Source organism: Entelurus aequoreus, linkage group LG26 (assembly GCF_033978785.1).
Source record: "Entelurus aequoreus isolate RoL-2023_Sb linkage group LG26, RoL_Eaeq_v1.1, whole genome shotgun sequence".
NCBI classification, from domain to species: Eukaryota; Metazoa; Chordata; class Actinopteri; order Syngnathiformes; family Syngnathidae; genus Entelurus; species Entelurus aequoreus.
Genome location: NC_084756.1, coordinates 33,191,965 through 33,219,368, shown reverse-complemented (window position 1 = coordinate 33,219,368; position 27,404 = coordinate 33,191,965). Strand labels below are relative to the sequence as shown.

At 39.1% G+C, this 27,404-nt stretch overlaps 1 protein-coding gene across 1 annotated transcript; it reads right to left on the bottom strand.

Annotated features, from left to right (window-relative positions):
* Nucleotides 1-880: 880 nt before the first annotated feature.
* On the bottom strand, nt 881-27,404 carry slc5a8l (solute carrier family 5 member 8, like). Its single transcript, XM_062037695.1, has 15 exons — nt 26,971-27,404; nt 23,697-23,762; nt 23,481-23,532; nt 22,808-22,875; nt 22,534-22,688; nt 15,911-16,051; nt 15,711-15,840; nt 15,562-15,650; nt 15,277-15,389; nt 12,176-12,243; nt 12,022-12,108; nt 11,774-11,961; nt 1,726-1,835; nt 1,562-1,647; nt 881-1,479 (listed from the first exon to the last, which is right to left on the bottom strand). Exons 1-15 carry the CDS (start codon nt 27,322-27,324, stop codon nt 1,366-1,368), a joined length of 1,821 nt encoding a protein of 606 aa, XP_061893679.1. The 5' UTR covers nt 27,325-27,404; the 3' UTR covers nt 881-1,365.

The following is a 27,404-nucleotide window of genomic DNA, read 5'->3' as shown; positions in this document are numbered from 1 at the left end:
CCTGTCTTCCTTGTCCAGAGTGTACCCTCTTCCTTGTCCAGGGTGTACACTGCCTTCCTAATCCAGGGTGTGCACTGTCTTCTTTGTCCAGGGTGTGCCCTGTCTTCTTAGCCCAAGGTGTACCCCGCCCGAATGCAGCTGGGATAGGCTGCAGTCCCCCACGACCCTGAGAGGGACAAGCGGTAGAAAATGGATGTAGTTGTCCTAGCTGTTTACTGAAGCGACTCAGAATGTAGTGTGAGGTTTGGGGTCATTAAACGTTACAAATGAAATGAAGTTGTGAGGTTTCAAGTTGATCTCAGAAGTGTGGACTTGGTGGAAAAGGGATGACCAACTGTCAACAAGTCAGGGTTCACAGATAACATGCTTCCTGGACTGGGAAGTGATAATTAGATGAAATAGTTGCTGTTTTGGTGCAACTTCATAGAAAACACTTGCCTTGCTGAGCAGGTCAAAACTAGCTTTGTGTTGCCAAGTAACAGTTGACAAGGCAGGTGCCTCAGGTGTTAACACTACAATAGATCTTTAATGCATAATATTTATTTAGAGGGCAATTTGCTAGTAAAGAGTGCGTAGTAAAGGAAATATGACTTTAAAATGCAGTTGTAATCAAATAAAACATGGTGCCAGTGTTGTCTATACCAGTGGTCCCCAACCTTTTGTAGCTGCGGACCGGTCAACGCTTGAAAATTTGTCCCGTGGACCGGGAGGGGGGTGTATTTATTTTTTTTTTTAAAGAAATACAATCATGTGTGTGACCACTGGTCTATAGAGTGGTACACCACGGACCGGTGTAATGTTGGCATTATTTTCAGGGACCGGCTTTCCATTTGTGCCAGATAAATACAGCGAACATAAGTGCATGAGAGATACAACTCACTATAATGCTGAATTAGTGGGAGCTTGTTTCTTTGCAATGAGATGCAGATGGAAATCAGCCTTTGGCTACAATCTGTCACATTTATATTTGGTATGTTGGTTAATGTGCATTGTGTCATGTCACAAAGTTATAACAACTTCCTATGAGCAGTTTATTGTACATCTATAAACAAGCTTATGGTGTGTCTAGTGGCACAGGCCAAAGTCAATGCAGTCCTTTATAAAGGATTTCATGTTTCTCTGGGCCTGGTAGTTGGCAACCACTGCTTTTTAGTCCATTGACATACTGTCTGGTCACATCTGGTGGTGAGTCAGTAGATTCTTCACAGGAATTTGACTCCGCTGAAGTCCACAGTAATATTACATTCATTTGAATACAAACCCTACAAAAGCTTGGAACATGTGTTTAAAGACAGATCCAGCAGTAGGGGCCACCTTGCAATGTGTGATGAATACATCTCAGAGGTGCAATGTGATGATTTGACCCTAAAGTTTGGTCACTTTCTCAACGTCTTCTCTCGTCCGCTCAGGGTGTGCAAGTCCTGGCTTGTCGGCTTCCGTGTGAAAGTGTGGGGAATGCTTGAGTTTTTCCCCTGATGCCTGTAGTGGATGGACAGGTTAGTCAGCCACACCTTTATATTTGGAATAATTGTAATACAAAAATAGGGTCTGTGATCTCTACCTGGGATTTTTTGTTGCAGCCAAAACACAAAAAGTCACTTTTCCTCACAAAGAGATCGGGGTTCAGCTTTTTTTGCTTGCAGCCACCTAAAAACAACGAAAGTGTAACTTAATGATGTCTTCTCTAATGCTGTGTAAGGTTTTGTGACCATGGGTAGTTCCTACCTGTGATCATGCTCACCAAGAGGCCACTCACAACTGTGGTCAGCGTGCCCAGCAAAGAGATGTAGAGGTAGGACAGAGAGTACCAGGAGTCTGCTAATGGAGGCCTAACACTGGTAAACACACACAGGAGATCCTCCTTTATTACTCCACAATTAAGTGCATTTCTTTAAATCATTCACAATTAAATCATTCATTCCTTATGTAGGACAAGAACACATGTTTTTCTTTTTGTATGCATTCTAACTGGTAAATAAAAACTAGTAAGAGTCAGCTAACAATGGAGCCTATAGAAGTTGCTCTATTCCGTCTATAAAGCGCTCTAAAAAACATCCGAACACCTCCATTAAGGTTTATATACACGCTGTAAGTATATATGTAATTTAGTAACATTTATAATCCATCCATTTTCTACCGCTTGTCCCTTTTGGGGTCGCGGGGGGTGCTGGAGCTTATCCCAGCTGCATTCGGGCGGAAGGCGGGGTACACCCTGGACAAGTCGCCACCTCATCACAGGGCCAACACAGATAGACAACATTCACACTCACATTCACCCACTAGGGACCATTTAGTGTTGCCAATCAACCTATCCCCAGGTGCATGTGAGTTCCCTACGGGTACTCCGGCTTCCTCCCACCTAAAAAAAAACACATTTATAATAACATGTAAAAAATACATGATGTAAGTATATATGTAATGTAGTAACATTCATAATAACATGTAATATATACATGATGTAAGTATATATGTCATGTAGTAACATTCATAATAACATGTAATATATACATGATGTAAGTATATGTCATGTAGTAACATTCATAATAACATGTAATATATACATGATGTAAGTATACATGTCATGTAGTAACATTCATAATAACATGTAATATATACATGATGTAAGTATTTATGTCATGTCGTAACATTCATAATAACATGTAATATATACATGATGTAAGTATTTATGTCATGTCGTAACATTCATAATAACATGTAATATATACATGATGTAAGTATATATGTCATGTAGTAACATTCATAATAACGTGTAATATGTACATGATGTAAGTATATATGTCATGTAGTAACATCCATAATAACATGTAATATATACATGATGTAAGTATATATATCATGGAGTAACATTCATAATAACATGTAATGTATACATGATGTAAGTTTATATGTAGTATGTAGTAACATTCATAATAACATGTAAGTATATATGTCATGTAGTAACATTCATAATAACATGTAATATATACATGATGTAAGTTTATATGTAGTATGTAGTAACATTCATAATAACATGTAATATATACATGTAAGTATATATGTCATGTAGTAACATTCATAATAACATAATATATTCATGTAAGTATATACAGTATGTCATGTAGTAATATTCATAATAACATGTAATATATACATGATGTAAGTATATATGTAATGTAGTGACATTCATAATAACATGTAATATATACATGATGTAAGTATATATGTCATGTAGTAACATTCATAATAACATGTAATATATACATGATGTAAGTATATATGTCATGTAGTAACATTCATAATAACATGTAATATATACATGATGTAAGTATATATGTAGTACGTAGTAACATTCATAATAACATGTAATATATACATGTAAGTATATATGTCATGTAGTAACATTCATAATAACATGTAATATATACATGATGTAAGTATATATGTCATGTAGTAACATTCATAATAACATGTAATATATACATGATGTAAGTATATACACTACCGTTCAAAAGTTTGGGGTCACATTAAAATGTCCTTATTTTTCAATGAAGATAACTTTAAACTAGTCTTAACTTTAAAGAAGTACACTCTATACATTGCTAATGTGGTAAATGACTATTCTAGCTGCAAATGTCTGGTTTTTGGTGCAATATCTACATAGGTGTATATAGGCCGATTTCCAGCAACTATCACTCCAGTGTTCTAATGGTACAATGTGTTTGCTCATTGGCTCAGAAGGCTAATTGATGATTAGAAAACCCTTGTGCAATCATGTTCACACATCTGAAAACAGTTTAGCTCGTTACAGAAGCTACAAAACTGACCTTCCTTTGAGCAGATTGAGTTTCTGGAGCATCACATTTGTGGGGTCAATTAAACGCTCAAAATGGCCAGAAAAAGAGAACTTTCATCTGAAACGCGACAGTCTATTCTTGTTCATAGAAATGAAGGCTATTCCACAAAATTGTTTGGGTGACCCCAAACTTTTGAACGGTAGTGTATGTCATGTAGTAACATTCATAATAACATGTAATATATACATGATGTAAGTATATGTGTCATGTAGTAACATTCATAATAACATGTATTATTTACATTATTTACTTTTTTAAATTCGATCTCAATTCTGTACACTACTGCTGGAATTTTAATTTTCCTGAGGGAACTCTCCTGAAGGAATCAATAAAGTACTATCTATCTATGTAATATTTACATGATGTAAGTATATATATCATGGAGTAACATTCATAATAATATGTAATATATACATGATGTAAGTACATATGTAGTATGTAGTAACATTCATAATAACATGTAATATATACATGATGTAAGTATATATGTCATGTAGTAACATTCATAATAACATGTAATACATACATGATGTAAGTATATGTCATGTAGTAACATTCATAATAATGTTGTAATATATACATGATGTAAGTATATATGTCATGCGGTAACATTCATAATAACATGTAATATATACATGATGTAAGTATATATGTCATGTAGTAACAGTCATAATAACATGTAATATATACATCAATCAATCAATGTTTATTTATATAGCCCTAAATCACAAGTGTCTCAAAGGGCTGTACAAGCCACAACGACATCCTCGGTACAGAGCCCACATACATGATGTAAGTATATATGTCATGTAGTAACAGTCATAATAACATGTAATATATACATGATGTAAGTATATATGTCATGTAGTAACAGTCATAATAACATGTAATATATACATGATGTAAGTATATATGTCAGGTAGTAACATTCATAATAACATGTAATATATACATGATGTAAGTATATATGTCATGTAGTAACATTCATAATAACATGTATTATTTACATTATTTACTTTTTTAAATTCGATCTCAATTCTGTACACTACTGCTGGAATTTTAATTTTCCTGAGGGAACTCTCCTGAAGGAATCAATAAAGTACTATCTATCTATGTAATATTTACATGATGTAAGTATATATATCATGGAGTAACATTCATAATAATATGTAATATATACATGATGTAAGTACATATGTAGTATGTAGTAACATTCATAATAACATGTAATATATACATGATGTAAGTATATATGTCATGTAGTAACATTCATAATAACATGTAATACATACATGATGTAAGTATATGTCATGTAGTAACATTCATAATAATGTTGTAATATATACATGATGTAAGTATATATGTCATGCGGTAACATTCATAATAACATGTAATATATACATGATGTAAGTATATATGTCATGTAGTAACAGTCATAATAACATGTAATATATACATCAATCAATCAATGTTTATTTATATAGCCCTAAATCACAAGTGTCTCAAAGGGCTGTACAAGCCACAACGACATCCTCGGTACAGAGCCCACATACATGATGTAAGTATATATGTCATGTAGTAACAGTCATAATAACATGTAATATATACATGATGTAAGTATATATGTCATGTAGTAACAGTCATAATAACATGTAATATATACATGATGTAAGTATATATGTCAGGTAGTAACATTCATAATAACATGTAATATATACATGATGTAAGTATATATGTCATGTAGTAACATTCATAATAACATGTATTATTTACATTATTTACTTTTTTAAATTCGATCTCAATTCTGTACACTACTGCTGGAATTTTAATTTTCCTGAGGGAACTCTCCTGAAGGAATCAATAAAGTACTATCTATCTATGTAATATTTACATGATGTAAGTATATATATCATGGAGTAACATTCATAATAATATGTAATATATACATGATGTAAGTATATATGTCATGTATTAACATTCATAATATGTAATATATACATGATGTAAGTACATATGTAGTATGTAGTAACATTCATAATAACATGTAATATATACATGATGTAAGTATATATGTCATGTAGTAACATTCATAATAACATGTAATACATACATGATGTAAGTATATGTCATGTAGTAACATTCATAATAACATGTAATATATACATGATGTAAGTATATATGTCATGCGGTAACATTCATAATAACATGTAATATATACATGATGTAAGTATATATGTCATGTAGTAACAGTCATAATAACATGTAATATATACATCAATCAATCAATGTTTATTTATATAGCCCTAAATCACAAGTGTCTCAAAGGGCTGTACAAGCCACAACGACATCCTCGGTACAGAGCCCACATACATGATGTAAGTATATATGTCATGTAGTAACAGTCATAATAACATGTAATATATACATGATGTAAGTATATATGTCATGTAGTAACAGTCATAATAACATGTAATATATACATGATGTAAGTATATATGTCATGTAGTAACATTCATAATAACATGTAATATATACATGATGTAAGTATATATGTCATGTAGTAACATTCATAATAACATGTAATATATACATGATGTAAGTATATATGTCATGTAGTAACAGTCATAATAACATGTAATATATACATCAATCAATCAATGTTTATTTATATAGCCCTAAATCACAAGTGTCTCAAAGGGCTGTACAAGCCACAACGACATCCTCGGTACAGAGCCCACATACATGATGTAAGTATATATGTCATGTAGTAACAGTCATAATAACATGTAATATATACATGATGTAAGTATATATGTCATGTAGTAACATTCATAATAACATGTAATATATACATGATGTAAGTATATATGTAGTACGTAGTAACATTCATAATAACATGTAATATATACATGTAAGTATATATGTCATGTAGTAACATTCATAATAACATGTAATATATACATGATGTAAGTATATATGTCATGTAGTAACATTCATAATAACATGTAATATATACATGATGTAAGTATATACACTACCGTTCAAAAGTTTGGGGTCACATTAAAATGTCCTTATTTTTCAATGAAGATAACTTTAAACTAGTCTTAACTTTAAAGAAGTACACTCTATACATTGCTAATGTGGTAAATGACTATTCTAGCTGCAAATGTCTGGTTTTTGGTGCAATATCTACATAGGTGTATATAGGCCGATTTCCAGCAACTATCACTCCAGTGTTCTAATGGTACAATGTGTTTGCTCATTGGCTCAGAAGGCTAATTGATGATTAGAAAACCCTTGTGCAATCATGTTCACACATCTGAAAACAGTTTAGCTCGTTACAGAAGCTACAAAACTGACCTTCCTTTGAGCAGATTGAGTTTCTGGAGCATCACATTTGTGGGGTCAATTAAACGCTCAAAATGGCCAGAAAAAGAGAACTTTCATCTGAAACGCGACAGTCTATTCTTGTTCATAGAAATGAAGGCTATTCCACAAAATTGTTTGGGTGACCCCAAACTTTTGAACGGTAGTGTATGTCATGTAGTAACATTCATAATAACATGTAATATATACATGATGTAAGTATATGTGTCATGTAGTAACATTCATAATAACATGTATTATTTACATTATTTACTTTTTTAAATTCGATCTCAATTCTGTACACTACTGCTGGAATTTTAATTTTCCTGAGGGAACTCTCCTGAAGGAATCAATAAAGTACTATCTATCTATGTAATATTTACATGATGTAAGTATATATATCATGGAGTAACATTCATAATAATATGTAATATATACATGATGTAAGTACATATGTAGTATGTAGTAACATTCATAATAACATGTAATATATACATGATGTAAGTATATATGTCATGTAGTAACATTCATAATAACATGTAATACATACATGATGTAAGTATATGTCATGTAGTAACATTCATAATAATGTTGTAATATATACATGATGTAAGTATATATGTCATGCGGTAACATTCATAATAACATGTAATATATACATGATGTAAGTATATATGTCATGTAGTAACAGTCATAATAACATGTAATATATACATCAATCAATCAATGTTTATTTATATAGCCCTAAATCACAAGTGTCTCAAAGGGCTGTACAAGCCACAACGACATCCTCGGTACAGAGCCCACATACATGATGTAAGTATATATGTCATGTAGTAACAGTCATAATAACATGTAATATATACATGATGTAAGTATATATGTCATGTAGTAACAGTCATAATAACATGTAATATATACATGATGTAAGTATATATGTCAGGTAGTAACATTCATAATAACATGTAATATATACATGATGTAAGTATATATGTCATGTAGTAACATTCATAATAACATGTATTATTTACATTATTTACTTTTTTAAATTCGATCTCAATTCTGTACACTACTGCTGGAATTTTAATTTTCCTGAGGGAACTCTCCTGAAGGAATCAATAAAGTACTATCTATCTATGTAATATTTACATGATGTAAGTATATATATCATGGAGTAACATTCATAATAATATGTAATATATACATGATGTAAGTACATATGTAGTATGTAGTAACATTCATAATAACATGTAATATATACATGATGTAAGTATATATGTCATGTAGTAACATTCATAATAACATGTAATACATACATGATGTAAGTATATGTCATGTAGTAACATTCATAATAATGTTGTAATATATACATGATGTAAGTATATATGTCATGCGGTAACATTCATAATAACATGTAATATATACATGATGTAAGTATATATGTCATGTAGTAACAGTCATAATAACATGTAATATATACATCAATCAATCAATGTTTATTTATATAGCCCTAAATCACAAGTGTCTCAAAGGGCTGTACAAGCCACAACGACATCCTCGGTACAGAGCCCACATACATGATGTAAGTATATATGTCATGTAGTAACAGTCATAATAACATGTAATATATACATGATGTAAGTATATATGTCATGTAGTAACAGTCATAATAACATGTAATATATACATGATGTAAGTATATATGTCAGGTAGTAACATTCATAATAACATGTAATATATACATGATGTAAGTATATATGTCATGTAGTAACATTCATAATAACATGTATTATTTACATTATTTACTTTTTTAAATTCGATCTCAATTCTGTACACTACTGCTGGAATTTTAATTTTCCTGAGGGAACTCTCCTGAAGGAATCAATAAAGTACTATCTATCTATGTAATATTTACATGATGTAAGTATATATATCATGGAGTAACATTCATAATAATATGTAATATATACATGATGTAAGTATATATGTCATGTATTAACATTCATAATATGTAATATATACATGATGTAAGTACATATGTAGTATGTAGTAACATTCATAATAACATGTAATATATACATGATGTAAGTATATATGTCATGTAGTAACATTCATAATAACATGTAATACATACATGATGTAAGTATATGTCATGTAGTAACATTCATAATAACATGTAATATATACATGATGTAAGTATATATGTCATGCGGTAACATTCATAATAACATGTAATATATACATGATGTAAGTATATATGTCATGTAGTAACAGTCATAATAACATGTAATATATACATCAATCAATCAATGTTTATTTATATAGCCCTAAATCACAAGTGTCTCAAAGGGCTGTACAAGCCACAACGACATCCTCGGTACAGAGCCCACATACATGATGTAAGTATATATGTCATGTAGTAACAGTCATAATAACATGTAATATATACATGATGTAAGTATATATGTCATGTAGTAACAGTCATAATAACATGTAATATATACATGATGTAAGTATATATGTCATGTAGTAACATTCATAATAACATGTAATATATACATGATGTAAGTATATATGTCATGTAGTAACATTCATAATAACATGTAATATATACATGATGTAAGTATATATGTCATGTAGTAACAGTCATAATAACATGTAATATATACATCAATCAATCAATGTTTATTTATATAGCCCTAAATCACAAGTGTCTCAAAGGGCTGTACAAGCCACAACGACATCCTCGGTACAGAGCCCACATACATGATGTAAGTATATATGTCATGTAGTAACAGTCATAATAACATGTAATATATACATGATGTAAGTATATATGTCATGTAGTAACATTCATAATAACATGTAATATATACATGATGTAAGTATATATGTCATGTAGTAACATTCATAATAACATGTAATATATACATGATGTAAGTATATATGTCATGTAGTAACAGTCATAATAACATGTAATATATACATGATGTAAGTATATATGTCATGTAGTAACAGTCATAATAACATGTAATATATACATGATGTAAGTATATATGTCATGTAGTAACAGTCATAATAACATGTAATATATACATGATGTTAGTATATAGGTCAGGTAGTAACATTCATAATAACATGTAATATATACGTGATGTAAGTATATATGTCATGTAGTAACATTCATAATAACATATATAACAATATTTATGTACTTTGGTCATTTTAAGCATAAGACGATGTAATAATTTCAAAAATGCATCACATTTGCTTTTTCCTTGACAACATCACTGATTTCTACTCACTGAAGACTTCATTAGAGACAACAAACATTATATAACATCACTTACTGTACAATGTCTGTTGCCAATTTATCAGATTATATCCTCGTCCTTCTACTATCCAGGTGAGAGGCATGATTTATGATGAAGAATAAACTTTTACAAGTCCTATGATGTCAACACACAAGCTAGTTAGCGGCCTCTGATCACTGCACCGCTAAAACTAGTTTGTCTGCTTTAGCGCATTAAAACCAATATGACTAATACTTGGTTAGTATTCCAGTCAGGAAATGTAAATGGAGTATTGTTGGTGCTTTTGGATGGTTATTTAGAGGGCTTCCGTTAGCTCCACTGTAAGATGACTTTTATTTACATATATTTATGACTTAGAAGGCATTAAAACAAATATATCTGTCTTCCTGTCTTACAGAAGGATGGCAAAATTCACCCTAATAAGTCTAGTTCCCCTTTAAGGCAGTTGAAAAAAAACCTGCATGATTTATAGGACTCACTCAGGTGGCATGGTCACTGGACTGGTCCAGTACTTAGTACTCACTCAGGTGGCATGGTTACTGGACTGTTGCAGTACTTGGTACTTAGTACTCACTCAGGTGGCATGGTTACTGGACTGGTCCAGTACTTAGTACTCACTCAGGTGGCATGGTTACTGGACTGGTCCAGTACTTGGTACTTAGTACTCACTCAGGTGGCATGGTTACTGGACTGGTCCAGTACTTAGTACTCACTCAGGTGGCATGGTTACTGGACTGGTCCAGTACTTGGTACTTAGTACTCACTCAGGTGGCATGGTTACTGGACTGGTCCAGTACTTGGTACTTAGTACTCACTCAGGTGGCATGGTTACTGGACTGGTCCAGTACTTGGTACTTCATACTCACTCAGGTGGCATGGTCAGTGGACTGGTCCAGTACTTAGTACTTGGTACTCACTCAGGTGGCATGGTCAGTGGATTGGTCCAGTACTTAGTACTCACTGAGGTGGCATGGTTATTGTACTGATTCAGTACTTAGTACTCACTCAGGTGGCATGGTCAGTGGACTGGTCCAGTACTTAGTACTCACTCAGGTGGCATGGTTACTGGACAGGTTCAGTACTTGGTACTTAGTACTCACTCAGGTGGCATGGTTACTGGACTGGTTCAGTACTTGGTACTTAGTACTCACTCAGGTGGCATGGTCAGTGGACTGGTCCAGTACTTAGTACTCACTCAGGTGGCATGGTTACTGGACTGGTTCCGTACTTAGTACTCACTCAGGTGACATGGTCAGTGGACTGGTCCAGGGAGCTGCTGTGGTGGTGTTGTACTGGTGTGTGCTGTTGCATCCCACAGTGCTGACTAGCAGAGGGTTTGTCTTGGCAGTGGTTGCCGGGTAAATCTGACCTCCGATCCCCACCCACAGGGTCAACACCAGGCCCAGGACCATTCCTGCCAGGCCTCCCTGCAGAGTCAACAGGTTGTCAGGTTGTCAGCTCAGTGTCCATGCATACTTCATACTCACCGTGGAGTTGGATGTGCGGAACAGCATTCCTAACAGATAAAGGCCAAGAAGAGGCCCGCTGACCATGCCAAATATAGAGAGAGCTGCCTGCACACAGAAAAGTGTCAGGACATGTGTGCTTTGAAGAGTCCGTGGTAAGGCATGTCAGCGTTACCTGCAGAATACTTCCCAACAGTGAAGCCACGCCAGCCATCCCGATGCACAGAGCGCCAAAAAATACACCTTTGTAGGAAAACAGCTTTCTTGACTTGGGTCAGACTTTGTGTACACTATAGTTCTTGTCAGGGAACCGTTTTATGAGGCAAGTAGATGGATGATTTGCTATTCTAGAAGGGTTCAGCCAGCGGGCTAAGTGCGGCCTGCTGACATCTTCAGTTTAATTCGCGAGATGTCCCTAGTCTACTTAATTTGAACACTACACATGAATCCAAATGCTGCAAGTGTGCCTCCATCTCTTAGACAACGCCAGTAAATCAGCTCAATGACCATGAAATGTAGTGTGAAGCCCGCTTAGCACAGCATTGACTTATATGACCCGATCCAAACTACCTTTGCCACTCATGGCGCAAATTAATTGCAATCAAAACAAAAAGTCAACACACGTAACACAACCTCCTCACTGAACTTTGTGGATGCACTGTACTTTCTCTCTTAATATATATATTAAGGTTTTCAATCTGGCCCGCCGGACATTCCCAAATCATTTTTTTTTAGATGTTTAAGATGTAAAGTGTAGCTGCCATTATGATGTGCACTCATGTTTTCTAATGACCGTAAGTCTTCAACTATACTAAGTCTTTCAATGCTTGGAATATGCGTGATATACCGTAATTTCCGGACTATAAGCCGCTACTTTTTCCCCTCGTTCTGGTCCCTGCGGCTTATACAAGGGTGCGGCTTATTTACGGCCTGTTCTTCTCCGACACAGACGAAGAGGATTTCGGTGGTTTTAGTACGCAGGAGGAAGACGATGACACAATGATTAAAGACTGACTTTTCATATACCGGTAGGCTGGTTATTTTGATAACGTACAGGCGAGCACTTTGTATTACTTTGCACCGTTGTATTATTTGTACTCTGCACGAATGCTGTTCGCCATGTCAAAGATTTGAAAGTTTGATTGAATGATTGAAAGATTTATTGTTAATAAATGGGACGCTTTGCGTTCCCAAACAGTCATCTCTGTCCCGACAATCCCCTCCGTGGTAGCAGGAACCCCTATATACTACGGTAATTACACATCAAAACCCTGCGGCTTATAGTCGGGTGCGGCTTATATATGGAGCAATCTGTATTTTCCCCTAAATTTAGCTGGTGCGGCTTATAGTCCGGAAATTACGGTACTAGTTACTATGGTCATTTAATGAGTTACTATGGTCATCTAATGTGTTACTTTGCTAATCTAATTAGTTACTATGGTAATATAAGTAGTTACTATGGTCATTTAATGAGTTACTATGGTCATCTAATTAATTACTATAGTAATCGAATTAGTTACTATGGTAATGTAATTAGTTACTATGGTAATCTAATGAGTTACTATGGCAATCTAATGAGTTACTATGGTCATGTAATTAGTTACTATGGTGATCTAAGTCACAGCAGCTCAGACAAGGCACCAAGCAGTGTGGGTGGGGAGTGTTTCCACAGAGTGTTTCCAGAGTGAAATGTGGGTGTCAGGGACAGACACGGAAGGAGATTTTTACAACAAAGTTTTAAAGCTTAGTGATACATCACATATATCAGATAGTAGGTCGGGGTTTTTACCCTTCGTGTTCATATTTCGGCGTGTTTGTTGTATTTTTGTTGCATTTCGCTTGATTGTAAAATATGTGTGACGATCCGTCACTTCATTTCTGTTTGTGCTTCCTTGTTTTGTGTTTATTTCCTATCAGTGCTCTTATTTTGGTTCTATTTCCTGCGTGTCCCGCTGAGCGTTGTTTTCCCCTCACCTGCTGTTGATTGGCAGCCAGTCCACACCTGCTGCCAATCAGCATGTTTCTATTTATGCCTGTCTCGCGCGCTCCTCAGTGCTCGAGGGTTGACTTATGTTTTGAGAACTGTTACATGCAAGACTGCTTCATCTCTGTTTGAGTGAATTCAATCATCTTACCTGATCTTCACTCTCCTGGTTCCTGCATCTTGGGGTCACTACAATTGCAGCCATGCGAGTTTGCGACAATATGTGGATGGAGATATGTTGTCAATATTCAGTGTTTTTGTGAAGTGAATTATATTTATATAGTGCTTTTATCCTTCATAGTTAATATTGTAAAACCCACATTCATTCTGGGTGTCTCATTCAGTAAAAAAATGTAAAATTCCATTCCGTTTTTTAAGACGGTTTGTCATAACGTTTTTAGCATTCAATCAGACATTATTGTGAGGTATTAGTATTCCTAAAAATCAGATATACAGCCCCCAGAAACATTTTATTCTCTAAATGTGGCCCCCCGAGTGAAAATAATTGCCCAGTCCTGTTCTAACATGAGGATGACAGACATATACATACTGTACATAATAATAATAATGGATTAGATTTTATATCGCGCTTTTCTATTATTAGATACTCATAGCGCTCACAGAGAAGTGGGAACCCATCATTTATTCACACCTGGTGGTGGTAAGCTACATTTGTAGCCACAGCTGCCCTGGGGTAGACTGACGGAAGCGAGGCTGCCAGTTTGCACCTACAGCCCCTCCGACCACCACCTATCATTCATTCACCAGTGTGAGCGGCACCAGGGGCAAGGGTGACGTGTCCTGCCCAAGGACACAACGGCAGTGATTTGGATGTCAAGAGGCGGGGAGCGAACCTGCAACCTTCAGGTTTCTGGCACGGCCGCTCTACCCACTATGCCATACCGCCCCAGTATATACATACTGTACATCAACTTGTGTAAGAACTGTCTTCTCTCCACACATGATTCACCTTGTGCTAGTTTACTCACAGAAGCTTCCAGAGATGACATTGTGAACACTTGTCACTTTATGACAGACTACTATGTTTCACTCACATTTTAACATCCTTGTGTTGTTTCAGGTAGCCAGGCATTTTTCAACACAACTGATCTCACACTCCACTGTTGCCTTTATGTTGTGCTTCTTATGGTATGTGAATATTTACCTGGGATTTATGAACATGTCAGCTTAAAGTGCACATCAGGCTGCTCTCCAAACAATTTGGACACGTTTGTACAGAGCAACGTATGTGATTTCTGTCGTATTTGTGAACTAGGTTAGATAAGACTTACTCAGGCCCATGTTCAACCATGTCATCTGCTTCTGTGTCAGGTTCTTGCATACGGGACGGATGAAGTCTTCCACAGTGACAGCAACAAGAGCATTGATGCTGGAAGACACTGTGCTGAAGAACCCATGTGGAAGTTGGTCATATTTCTTAGGAACTGACTTGGTGAGAGGGAATGAACCACTCCCACACAAGTAAACATGCTGCATTGTTCTCTCTGATAGTACCAATTGAAGCCTGTACCCAAGAGTTATGTTTGCTCGTGCAGGTTTGCATAATGTGTGCTCACCTCAGGGTTCCGCTGTATGCAGCAGCCACAAACAAGCCAGGGATTCCTGGGTAGACTGCCAAAATGTCCATGACAAGGTAAGGCAGCAACTGTTTTTATGAAGACAAAGCAGTTAACACACGCTTCACAGGTGACATTTGACTGGTTACCTGGTCAGTGGTGCCGATGTCACCATTGGTGAACGGGTCGCACTTCTTGTAAATGGAGAACATGGTGAGTCCGGAAAACACAGCCAGGCTCACAGTCACCCACAAACCCACCATGTTTACATACAAAGACCTGGGCGCAGTAAGCGAGCTGTCACAAAGATGTTACATAATGGTGAGGATGTGCGTGCAGGAATGCTCACATCTTTGCATGGCCCAATGTCTTGCAGGAAATGTAGCGCTGCACCTGGGACTGGTTGATGGCGTAGATGGATACCCACATCACGCTGCCACCGATTGTGATGGTCCAGAAAGTATGCCTCTTCAGTGGATCGGGGTCAAAGCTAAGTCCAATTACAACATTTTCATGTAGGGAATCAGCAAATTGAGTTTTTGCTATTTTGTTTCATCTTAAAGTTGGTTGTAGAGATGAATATAGTATGCAGAAGGGGTGTGGGAAAAAATCGATTCAAATTCGAATCGTGATATTCACGTTGTGCGATTCAGAATCAATTCTCATTATAAAAAAATCGATTTATTTTTTTTGATTTAAAAAAAAAAAAATTTTTTATATTTTTTAAAATTAATCAATCCAACAAAACAATACACAGCAATACCATAACAATGCAATCCAATTCCAAAACCAAACCCGACCCAGCAACACTCAGAACTGCAATAAACAGAGCAATTGAGAGGAGACACAAACACAACACAGAACAAACCAAAAGTAGTAAAACAAAAATGAATATTATCAACAACAGTATCAATATTAGTTACAATTTCAACACAGTAGTGATTAAAAAGCCCTCATTGACATTATCATTAGACATTTAGTTTATGAGATGCGATGCAAGTGTAAGTCACTGTGACACTATTGTTCATTTTTTGTAATTGTTTTTTTTATTAATGTTTGTAATGATAATATCAATGAGGGATTTTTAATCACTGCTATGTTGAAATTGTTACTAATATTGATACTGTTGTTGATAATATTCATTTTTGTCTCACTACTTTTAGATTGTTCCGTGTCATGTTTGTGTGTCCTCAATTGCTCTCAATTGCTCTGTTTATTGCTATTCTGAATGTTGCTGGGTCGGGTTTTGTTTTGAAATTGTATTGCATTATTATGGTATTGTTGTGTATTGTTTTCATAAAAAAAATTTAAAAAAAATAAAAAATCGTTTTTGAATCGAGAATCGTGTTGAATTGAAAAAAAAAAATCGATTCTGAATCGAATCGTGACCCCAAGAATCGATTTTGAATCGAATCGTGGGACACCCAAAGATTCACAGCCCTAGTATGCAGTATGTGCCTGACTTACTCAGATCCAAAACACCACGCGCTAAACAGTGTGTGCAGTCTATAAAATAATGTGTACTTTTAGTGGGCGTGTTGCGTTTGATTTACTAAGACAACAACTAAAAAGTGGTGCAAAACGCCTTATTTAAATGACGATTTTGCGTGTACCAAGTAATAGGCAGACTCATTTGCTGCACATTCATGTTATAATGCTCATAACTTTGGTGTTTTACTATGTTTTCACAAAAGCAGCAGACATCTACCACTTTTTATGAGCGTTGTAGAAGCAGTCGTTCAGTGCACTTACATTGACATTTAGTGCTGAAGGTGCATGGCTGGATGGAGGCTGCACTGCTGTGCTCAAGTTGCAAAACATGCATACTTCAAGAAGTTTTTATCGCAAAGGATTTATGTTAGTAACATATATTCTATGTGAGAAAACAAACGTCTTTAAAACAATTAAATGACAACAAAACACATCATTTAAATTTGTTTTAATCAGCCCTTTAAAGGGGAACTGCACTGGTATTTGGAAGGTTGCCTATCGTTCACAATCATGAGAAACAAGAACAAACGTGTCTTTTTATTTTAGGAATCTAAAAATAATAAATAACCCTTGCAAAATGAAGCTAATGAGAGTCACCAATGTAGCCTTCTAAGTCTGACCGCTCTCGCTGCTAACTTTCTGTCTGTGTGCTTCTAATCGATTTACAACTTGCGTTATTCCCTCTCCAACATATTTAACAGTCTTATCAAACTTACACTCTCTGTTTCAGTGCCTCACTTTCAGCTAGCTAGTTACTAAGCTAGCGAAGCTAAACTAGGTACAGTTTGAAGCTACTGTGCTCCAAGGCAACAAAAACTTGACTCAGTGAAAGAAAGAAGTAAGTGTGGCTTCCTGTTCTTTGTGCACCTTACTCATGCATAGCTCTACTCCAGGGCCGTGTCCGCCAGTTACAGCAGAGTAATTTCATAACTTTAGACGTCACGGACACATCTGCTAGCGTTAGCTGTAGCGAGCTAACTAGCCCAGCTTATAGCAGCCCTAAGTGGCCTATAAGCAACGGTGAACCGGTTGAGACGCATAATAGATTTAGCCCTTTAGCTAGTCCTACACCCCAGTCTACCGGTAACCACACCTTAGTCATAGGGCACTTGGCGGTCCGATCCCTGGCAACATAAGCTGGCTCTTGGGACGTGGAATATCACCTCGCTGGGGGGGAAGGAGCCTGAGCTAGTGCGCAAGGTGGAGAAGTTCCTGCTGGATATAGTCGGACTCACTTCAACGCACAGCAAGGGCTCTGGAACCGGTTCTCTCGAGAGGGGCTGGACTCTCTTCGACACTGGCGTTGCACGCAGTGAGAGGCGACGGGCTGGAGTAGCAATTCTTGTTGCTCCCCGGCTGAAAGCCTGCACGTTGGAGTTCAACCCAGTGGACGAGAGGGTAGCTTCCCTCCGCCTTTGGGTGGGGGGGTGGGTCCTGACTGTTGTTTGTGCTTATGCACCAAACAGCAGTTCAGAGTACCCACCCTTTTTGGATACACTCGAGGGAGTACTGGAAAGTGCTCCCACGGGTGATGCCCTTGTCCTACTGGGGGACTTCAACGCTCATGTTGGCAACGGCAGTGAAACCTGGGGAGATGTGATAGGGACGAATGGCCGCCCAGATCTGAACCTGAGTGGTGTTTTGTTATTGGACTATTGTGCTCGTCACAGATTGTCCATAACAACCATGTTCAAACATAAGGGTGTCCATATGTGCATTTGGCACCAGGACACCCTAGGCCGCAGTTCCATGATCGACTTTGTAGTTGTGTCACCGGATTTGCGGCCTCATGTTTTGGACACTCGGGTGAAGAGAGGGGCGGAGCTTTCTACCGATCACCACCTGGTGGTGAGTTGGCTGCGATGGTGGGGGAGAATGCCGGAAAGACCTGGCAGGCCTAAACGCATTGTGAGGGTCTGCTGGGAACGTCTAGCAGAGTCTCCTGTCAGAGAGAGTTTCAATTCCCACCGCCGGAAGAACTTTGAACATGTCACGAGGGAGGTGCTGGACATTGAGTCCGAGTGGACCATGTTCCGTGCCTCTATTGTCGAGGCAGCTGATTGTACCTGTGGCCGCAAGGTAGTTGGTGCCTGTCGTGGCGGTAATCCTGGAACCCGCTGGTGGACACCAGCAGTGAGGGATGCCGTCAAGCTGAAGAAAGAGTCCTATCGGGTTCTTTTGGCTCATAGGACTCTAGAGGCAGCGGACAGGTACCAACAGGCCAAACGGTGTGCGGCTTTAGCGGTCGCGGAGGCAAAAACTCGGACATGGGAGGAGTTCGGGGAAGCCATGGAAAAAGACTTCCGGACAGCTTCGAAGCGATTCTGGCCCACCAACCGCCACCCCAGGAAGGGGAAGCAGTGCACTGTCAACACTGGGTATGGTGAGGATGGTGTGCTGCTGACCTCGACTGCTGATGTTTTGGATCGGTGGAAGGAATACTTTGAAGACCTCCTTAATCCTACCGACATGTCTTCCTATGAGGAAGCAGTTCCTGGGGAATCTGTGGTGGGCTGTCCTATTTCTGGGGCTGAGGTTGCTGAGGTAGTTAAAAAGCTCCTCGGTGGCAAGGCCCCGGGGGTGGATGAGATCCGCCCGGAGTTCCTTAAGGCTCTGGATGCTGTGGGGCTGTCTTGGTTGACAAGACTCTGCAGCATCGCGTGGACATCGGGGGCGGTGCCTCTGGATTGGCAGACCGGGGTGGTGGTTCCTCTCTTTAAGAAGGGGAACCGGAGGGTATGTGTGATCCCACTTCCCGGTAAGGTCTATTCAGGTGTGCTGGAGAGGAGGCTACGCCGGATAGTCGAACCTCGGATTCAGGAGGAACAGAGCAGTTTTCGTCCTGGTCGTGGAACTGTGGACCAGCTCTATACTCTCGGCAGGGTCCTTGAGGGTGCATGGGAGTTTGCCCAACCAGTCTACATGTGCTTTGTGGACTTGGAGAAGGCATTCAACCGTGTCCCTCTGGAAATCCTGTGGGGAGTGCTCAGAGAGTATGGGGTATCGGACTGTCTGATTGTGGCGGTCCACTCCCTGTATGATCAGTGTCAGAGCTTGGTCCGCATTGCCAGCAGTAAGTCGGACACGTTTCCAGTGAGGGTTGGACTCCGCCAGGGCTGCCCTTTGTAACCGATTCTGTTCATAACTTTTATGGACAGAATTTCTAGGCGCAGTCAGGGTGTTGAGGGGATCCGGTTTGGTGGCTGCAGGATTAAGTCTCTGCTTTTTGTAGATGATGTGGTCCTGATGGTTTCATCTGGCCAGGATCTTCAGCTCTCACTGGATCGGTTCGCAGCCGAGTGTGAAGCAACTGGGATGAGAATCAGCACCTCCATGTCCGAGTCAATGGTTCTCGCCCGGAAAAGGGTGGAGTGCCACCTATTTGTTGGGGAGGAGCCCCTGCCCCAAGTGAAGGAGTTTAAGTACCTCGGAGTCTTGTTCACTAGTGAGGGAAGAGTGGATCGTGAGATCGACAAGCAAATTGGTGCAGGGTCTTCAGTATTGCGGACGCTGTATCGATCCGTTGTGGTGAAGAAGGAGCTGAGCCGGAAGGCAAAGCTCTCAATTTACAGGTCGATCTACGTTCCCATCCTCACCTATGGTCATGAGCTTTGGGTTATGACCGAAAGGACAAGATCACGGGTTCAAGCGGCCGAAATTAGTTTCCTCCGCCGGGTGGCGGGGTTCTCCCTTAGAGATAGGGTGAGAAGCTCTGCCATCCGGGAGGAACTCAAAGTAAAGCCGCTGCTCCTCCACATCAAGAGGAGCCAGATGAGGTGGTTCAGGCATCTGTTTAGGATGCCACCCGAACGCCTCCCTAGGGAGGTGTTTAGGGCACGTCCGACCGGTAGGAGGCCACGGGGAAGACCCAGGACACGTTGGGAAGACTATGTCTCCCAGCTGGCCTGGGAACGCCTCGGGATCCCCCGGAAAGAGCTGGACGAAGTGGCTGGGGAGAGGGAAGTCTGGGCTTCCCTGCTTCGGCTGCTGCCCCCGTGACCCGACCTCGGATAGGCGGAAGAAGATGGATGGATGGATAGATACTGTGATATGATTGTTCATGTTTTTCACTCAGTACAGATTGTGTTGTGTATTACTAACTCAAAAGGCATTCAGCTGCTGACGTAGAAGCTAGTTTATGACTAATACTGTAGCATGCCGTCTCAAGGTGATATGTTAGTATGCTAGAAAAAGAGTTCCTCAGTGTTCGCTCTTACAAAAATAATGTTGCTACAGTTTGGTTATAATGCAGGTTACATAACATAAAGGAAGTATTTTTGACAGTTTTTGAATGCATTTTAAAGTGATTTAGAGGCAGAATGGATTGATCCCTTTAGCTGCATTGCTAGCACCTAGCAAGCTGATTATTAAAAATTAGAATGCACAAATAAAACATGTTTTCTTGTCTCTCATTGTGAATGATAGGCAAAGTTCCAAAAAATTGCAGTTCCCCTTTAAGTCATCTAGCAGCTAAAATTATAGAATAGTGTTACTGAGTAGAATAGTGACTAGTATAATATTTTTTTTTTATTTCTGACCATCCTAATATGTTGAAACGCACATGTTGTACATCCATCGTGTGTCTTTGCACTCCTCTCTCACAGCCAAGTGTGTCCTTCTCAATAAAACGCCAAGTAGTGCAGATGAGTCATCTAATCACATTGTGCGTGCTAGAAAATTATAGTTGCATCTTCTCCTCCCAGTATTGTGGTTGTTTAGATGATCAGTACACAGTACAGGCCAAACACCTTCTCCTCATTCAATGTGTTTTCTTTATTTTCATGACTATTTACATTGTAGATTGTCACATCAAAACTATGAATGAACACCTGTGAAGTGAAAACCATTTCACCTCTTAAAGCTATTGGAGAGAATGCCAAGAGTGTGCGAAAAAGTAATCAGAGCAAAGGGTGGCTATTTTGAATAAACTAGAATATAAAACATGTTTTCAGTTATTTCACCTTTTTTTGTTAAGTACATAACTCCACATGTGTTCATTCATAGTTTTGATGTGACAATCTACAATGTAAATAGTCTTGAAAATAAAGAAAACACATTGAATGAGAAGGTATGTCCAAACTTTTGGCCTGTACTGTATATTTTGCATACTAATGAAGGGTTTGCACAACTTATTCTGCTCACTTAAAAGATGCAATCTTCTTTGCACACGTTTAGTAGATCACTTTGTGTGCTATCAAGTTTGCACGTGTTTTAGTACACTCAAAGCTTCTGTAAATCATAGATTCCTATAAGTGCTCCAAAACATGCAGTTAAATCATTAAGTTTTCATACCCTGGCTAGTTAAAGTTATTTTATTTTATTTCTGTCTGATACATGTGTATTTACTGGCTGGAAATAGTCAGAATAAATATTTATTTGTATATATACTGCACTATAAAAGCTTATTTTCATAAACTCTCCAGATATAGAATATCACTGGTGTGTCCAAGCCTAACTATGTACGACAAGTTGTGATCTTACTCAAAGGCCTCCAGCCTGCCTCCTCGCCTGGCATCTTCCCAGATGTTGGCCAGGCCCCCCTGCAGCACTGCCCCTCTCGCTATCACAGCCACAAAACCTGCCAACATAATCACCATCTGCAGCACGTCGGTCCAAATGACTGCTTTCAGGCCGCCCTAGGGACAAGATGAGCACAAGTGTAGCATGAGCAGCTAAAATGCAATGCTTGGAATAGATAATTAGTCAAACAAGGTTTGCACACAACTGCTGTGGATTGAAACAGTGTTTTACCAACCAAGGTGCAGTAGAGGATGCACACTGCCCCTGTGGCCACCAGCACTCCCCACAGGTCCAGTCCAGTGACTGAATCAGAAGAAAGTTTGGATATTGAGTCAGCACAGAGTCTGTCCTAGTTCCAGTTGCTTCCTTGTGTGTCCACATGTAGTGAAGTGAAGTGGATTATATTTATATAGCGCTTTTCTCTGGTGACTCAAAGTGCTTTACATTGTGAAACCCAATATCTAAGTTACATTTAAACCAGTGTGGGTGGCACTGGGAGCAGGTGGGTAAAGTGTCTTGCCCAAGGACACAACGGAAGTTACTAGGATGGCAGAAGTGGGGATCGAACCTGGAACCCTCAAGTTGCTGGCACGGCCACTCTACCAACCGAGCTATACAGCCCCTCTAGTCTGTGCACATATTAGCTTCCATGCTATATTTACTTTTTATTTCCTTGTTGCGAGCCTTGCAGCAGTCCTCACCACCTTATCTCAGCTCCATTCCTTGTTGAACTCTAAACCACCTCACTGCACTTCTTGCTTTTCTGCGTGCACCTACCATGGTACTTGATTCCAGATATGGACTTCACCTCACCTTGGTTTTGTTGAGATGTTCTAGCCTTGTTTTACTGAGAGAAGGCATCACTGGGACATGTAAACGCTTGACAAAGTTGCTCTTTGTTGACTTACTCTGATTCAGTGCCAGGGCAGGAGCGTAAATGACCAGACCAGTGTACAGGGCCTGATAAGAGAGCTGCCATTAGTTGATTGGTTGATGCTTGTTATTCACATTCACACAAGATGTCCTTTTCCATAAAGCAAGAGGGGAACAGACAGATGTTGTTTGCTGTGCTTTTTTTCCAGTCTTAGTCCACATTCTCACAGAAGTAGTTTTAGGTCACTAACCGTCTGAACAATGTACATTGAAGTCCCTAATACTCGAATGGGCCGGCTGAAACGCAACTCCAGGTACTAGAAAGGATAAAACATTGTAAAGCATTGTAATTGATCTGTCCACGTGATTTGTTTTTCATTTCATTTATCAGCTTTGTTTTTCAGGGATCCCAGATGTCCTCTATTTAATGAAATTCTGCTATTCTTCTCGCCCAGTGATTCTTAAACTGTCGTGGTAGGCCATTCAATATACGGCTCTTTTTTAGGTACATGTATGGGAGAGTACTTGTAACTACATCTCTGATACCATACTAATGTGGGTTGTGTACGAGATAAATAGAGTGCACACAAGCTAATAAGTCCGTTAGCATGCTAATGTTGTTACACGAAAATGTCTTCTTCTTCGCCTCTTTTCCCCGCAAATGGAAACCTCAGGAGTGGGCGACCATAGCAAACATCATGATGACAGTGTGGCAATATTTGAAAGTGGAGTAGCCAACAAGTCGCACGGCAAAATCCAAACTTTGCAATGTTGTATCTCTGTATGGACGGGTGGGACGACACAAGCATCTTAAGGAAGCACTTGACGCACACAATGAAGATACCCTGACAGATTCATGCCAAGTTTACGCCAGAATCCCAACATTTGTGGTAAAGTAAAGGAATTCATAGTATTGTACGATCAAGCTAGTGAAGAATGTGGGATTTCACCGCTGGTCTCCTCGTAAATACACTATATTGCCAAATGAATTTAGTCACTTGCCTTGACTCACATATGAAGTTGAAGTGCCATCCCATTCCTAACCCATAGGGTTCAATATGATGTCAGTCCACCTTTTGCAGTTATTACAGCTTCAACTCTTCTGGGAAGGCTGTTTACAAGGTTGCTGAGTGTGTTTATAGGAATTTTCCACCATTCTTCTCGAAAAGCGCATTGTTGAGGTCACACACTGATGTTGGTGTAGAAGGCCTGGCTCTCAGTCTCTGTTCTTATTCATCCCTAAGGTGCTTTCAGGTCAGGACTCTGTGCAGACCAGTCAAATTCAACCACACCAGACTCTGTCATCCATGTCTTTATGGACCTTACTTTGTGCACTGGTGCACAGTCATGTTGGAAAAGGAAGGGGCCCGCTCCAAACTGTTCCCACAAGGTTGGGAGCATGGAATTGTCCAAAGTGTTTTGGTATCCTGGAGCATTCAAAGTTCATTTCACTGGAACTAAGGGGCCAAGCCCAACTCCTGAAAAACAACCCCACACCATAAATCCTCCTTCACCAAATTTCATACTCGGTACAATGCAGTCCGAAATGTAGCGTTCTACTGGCAACCTCCAAACCCAGACTGGTCCATCAGATTGCCAGATGGAAAAGCGTGATTTATCAGTCCAGACAAGGCGTCTCCACTGCTCTAGAGTCCAGTGGTGTCTTAGATGCAGCTGATTGGCCATGGAAACCCATTCCATGAAGCTCTCTGCCTACTGTACGTGGGCTAATTGGAAGGTCACATGAAGTTTGAAGCTCTGTAGCAACTGACTGTGCAGAAAGTCTTTGCACTATGCGCTTCAGCATCCACTGACCCCTCTCTGTCAGTTTACGTGGCCTACCACTAGGTGGCTGACTTGCTGTTGTTCCCAAAGTCTTCACTTTTCTTACAAACCCTGTTTCCATATGAGTTGGGAAATTGTGTTAGATGTAAATATAAACGGAATACAATGAATTCACATCAATTCACGGCCGGAAACCAACATTGAATGACCGTGACCTTCGATCCCTCAGATGGCACTGTATCAAAAACCGACATCAATCTCTAAAGGATATCACCACATGGGCTCAGGAACACTTCAGAAACCCACTGTCACTAAATACAGTTGGTCGCTACATCTGTAAGTGCAAGTTAAAGCTCTACTATGCAAAGCGAAAGCCATTTATCAACAACATCCAGAAACGCCGCCGGCTTCTCTGGGCCCGAGATCATCTAAGATGGACTCATGCAAAGTGGAAAAGTGTTCTGTGGTCTGACGAGTCCACATTTCAAATTGTTTTTGGAAATATTCGACATCGTGTCATCCGGACCAAAGGGGAAGCGAATCATCCAGACTGTTATCGACGCAAAGTTCACACATCTGTGAAAGCACCATTAATGCTGAAAGGTACATACAGGTTTTGAAACAACATATGCTGCCATCTAAGCGCCGTCTTTTTCATGGACGCCCCTGCTTATTTCAGCAAGACAATGCCAAGCCACATTCAGCACGTGTTACAACAGCATGGCTTCGTAAAAAAAGAGTGCGGTTACTTTCCTGGCTCGCCTGCAGTCCAGACCTGTCTCCCATCGAAAATGTGTGGCGCATTATGAAGCCTAAAATACGACAGCGGAGACCCCAGACTGTTGAACGACTGAAGCTCTACATTAAACAAGAATGGGAAAGAATTCCACTTTCAAAGCTTCAACAATTAGTTTCCTCAGTTCCCAATCGTTTATTGAGTGTTGTTAAAAGAAAAGGTGATGTAACATAGTGGTGAACATGCCCTTACCCAACTACTTTGGCACGTGTTGCAGCCATGAAATTCTAAGTTAATTATTATTTGCACAAAAAAATAAAGTTTATGAGTTTGAACATCAAATATCTTGTCTTTGTAGTGCATTCAATTGAATATGGGTTGAAAAGGATTTGCAAATCATTGTATTCCGTTTATATTTACATCTAACACAATTTCCCAACTCATATGGAAACGAGGTTTGTATAATAAAGCCGACAGTTGACTTTGGAATATTTAGGAGTGAGGAAATTTCACGACTGGATTTGTTGCACAGGTGGCATCCTATGACAGTTCCACGCTGGAAATCACTGAGAGCGGCCCATTCTTTCACAAATGTTTGTAGAAACGCTCTCCATCCCTAAGTGCTTGATTTTATACACCTGTGGCCAGGCCAAGTGATTAGGACACCTGATTCTCATCGTTTGGATGGGTGGCCAAATACTTTTGGCAATATAGTGTACTTGAGCCAAACATCTTTATAAGACTGTTAGCCAACTGGTCTCTACAAAATAACAAGGCTTTTTGCTTCACTACAAGACATTTGGAGCAGTTTAATCAGTGATTATCTTAACGTCACATTGGGTCGTGTTTTTCTACACATGTAGGATATGACTTCTAAAGCATCTTAAAAATTGACAAATATCTTCCACCTCCAAAAGTTGATATTTTTCAATAGTTTTTTACCTCGCTGGGATCCCTGAATATTGTAAAAACAGTATTTGTGAAGTTGATCCACGGTCTCTTACCTCATAGGCACTGGTGATCTCCAGTCTGTAGAAAAGGGGCACAAAGAACTCGGCAGTGAGGGTGGACATGATGGCGTAGGAGAAGCCAAACAGCCAGAAGGATGCCCCAAACAAGTACGCCTCGGCAGGTGTGCCGATGACGGTGATGCCAGACATGAAGCTGGCCGTTAAAGACATGGCCACCGGTACCGCCGTCATCTGCCGCCCGCCCAACAGGAACTCTTCGCAGCTGGTCTCCTTGCGGCCTCGGATGGCTTGAAAGAGGCCGATGCCTGCTGCTCCCAGGATTGTCCCGGCAAACACCACATAGTCCCACACGGAGAAGGTGGCCACTGGACCACCTGTACCAACCATGGTTGGTTCAGACGAGAAGGTGCTGTGTACCTTTCTACTTGAGGCTGCAGTCTTGTAGAATAGTCCAGTTAAACAACAAA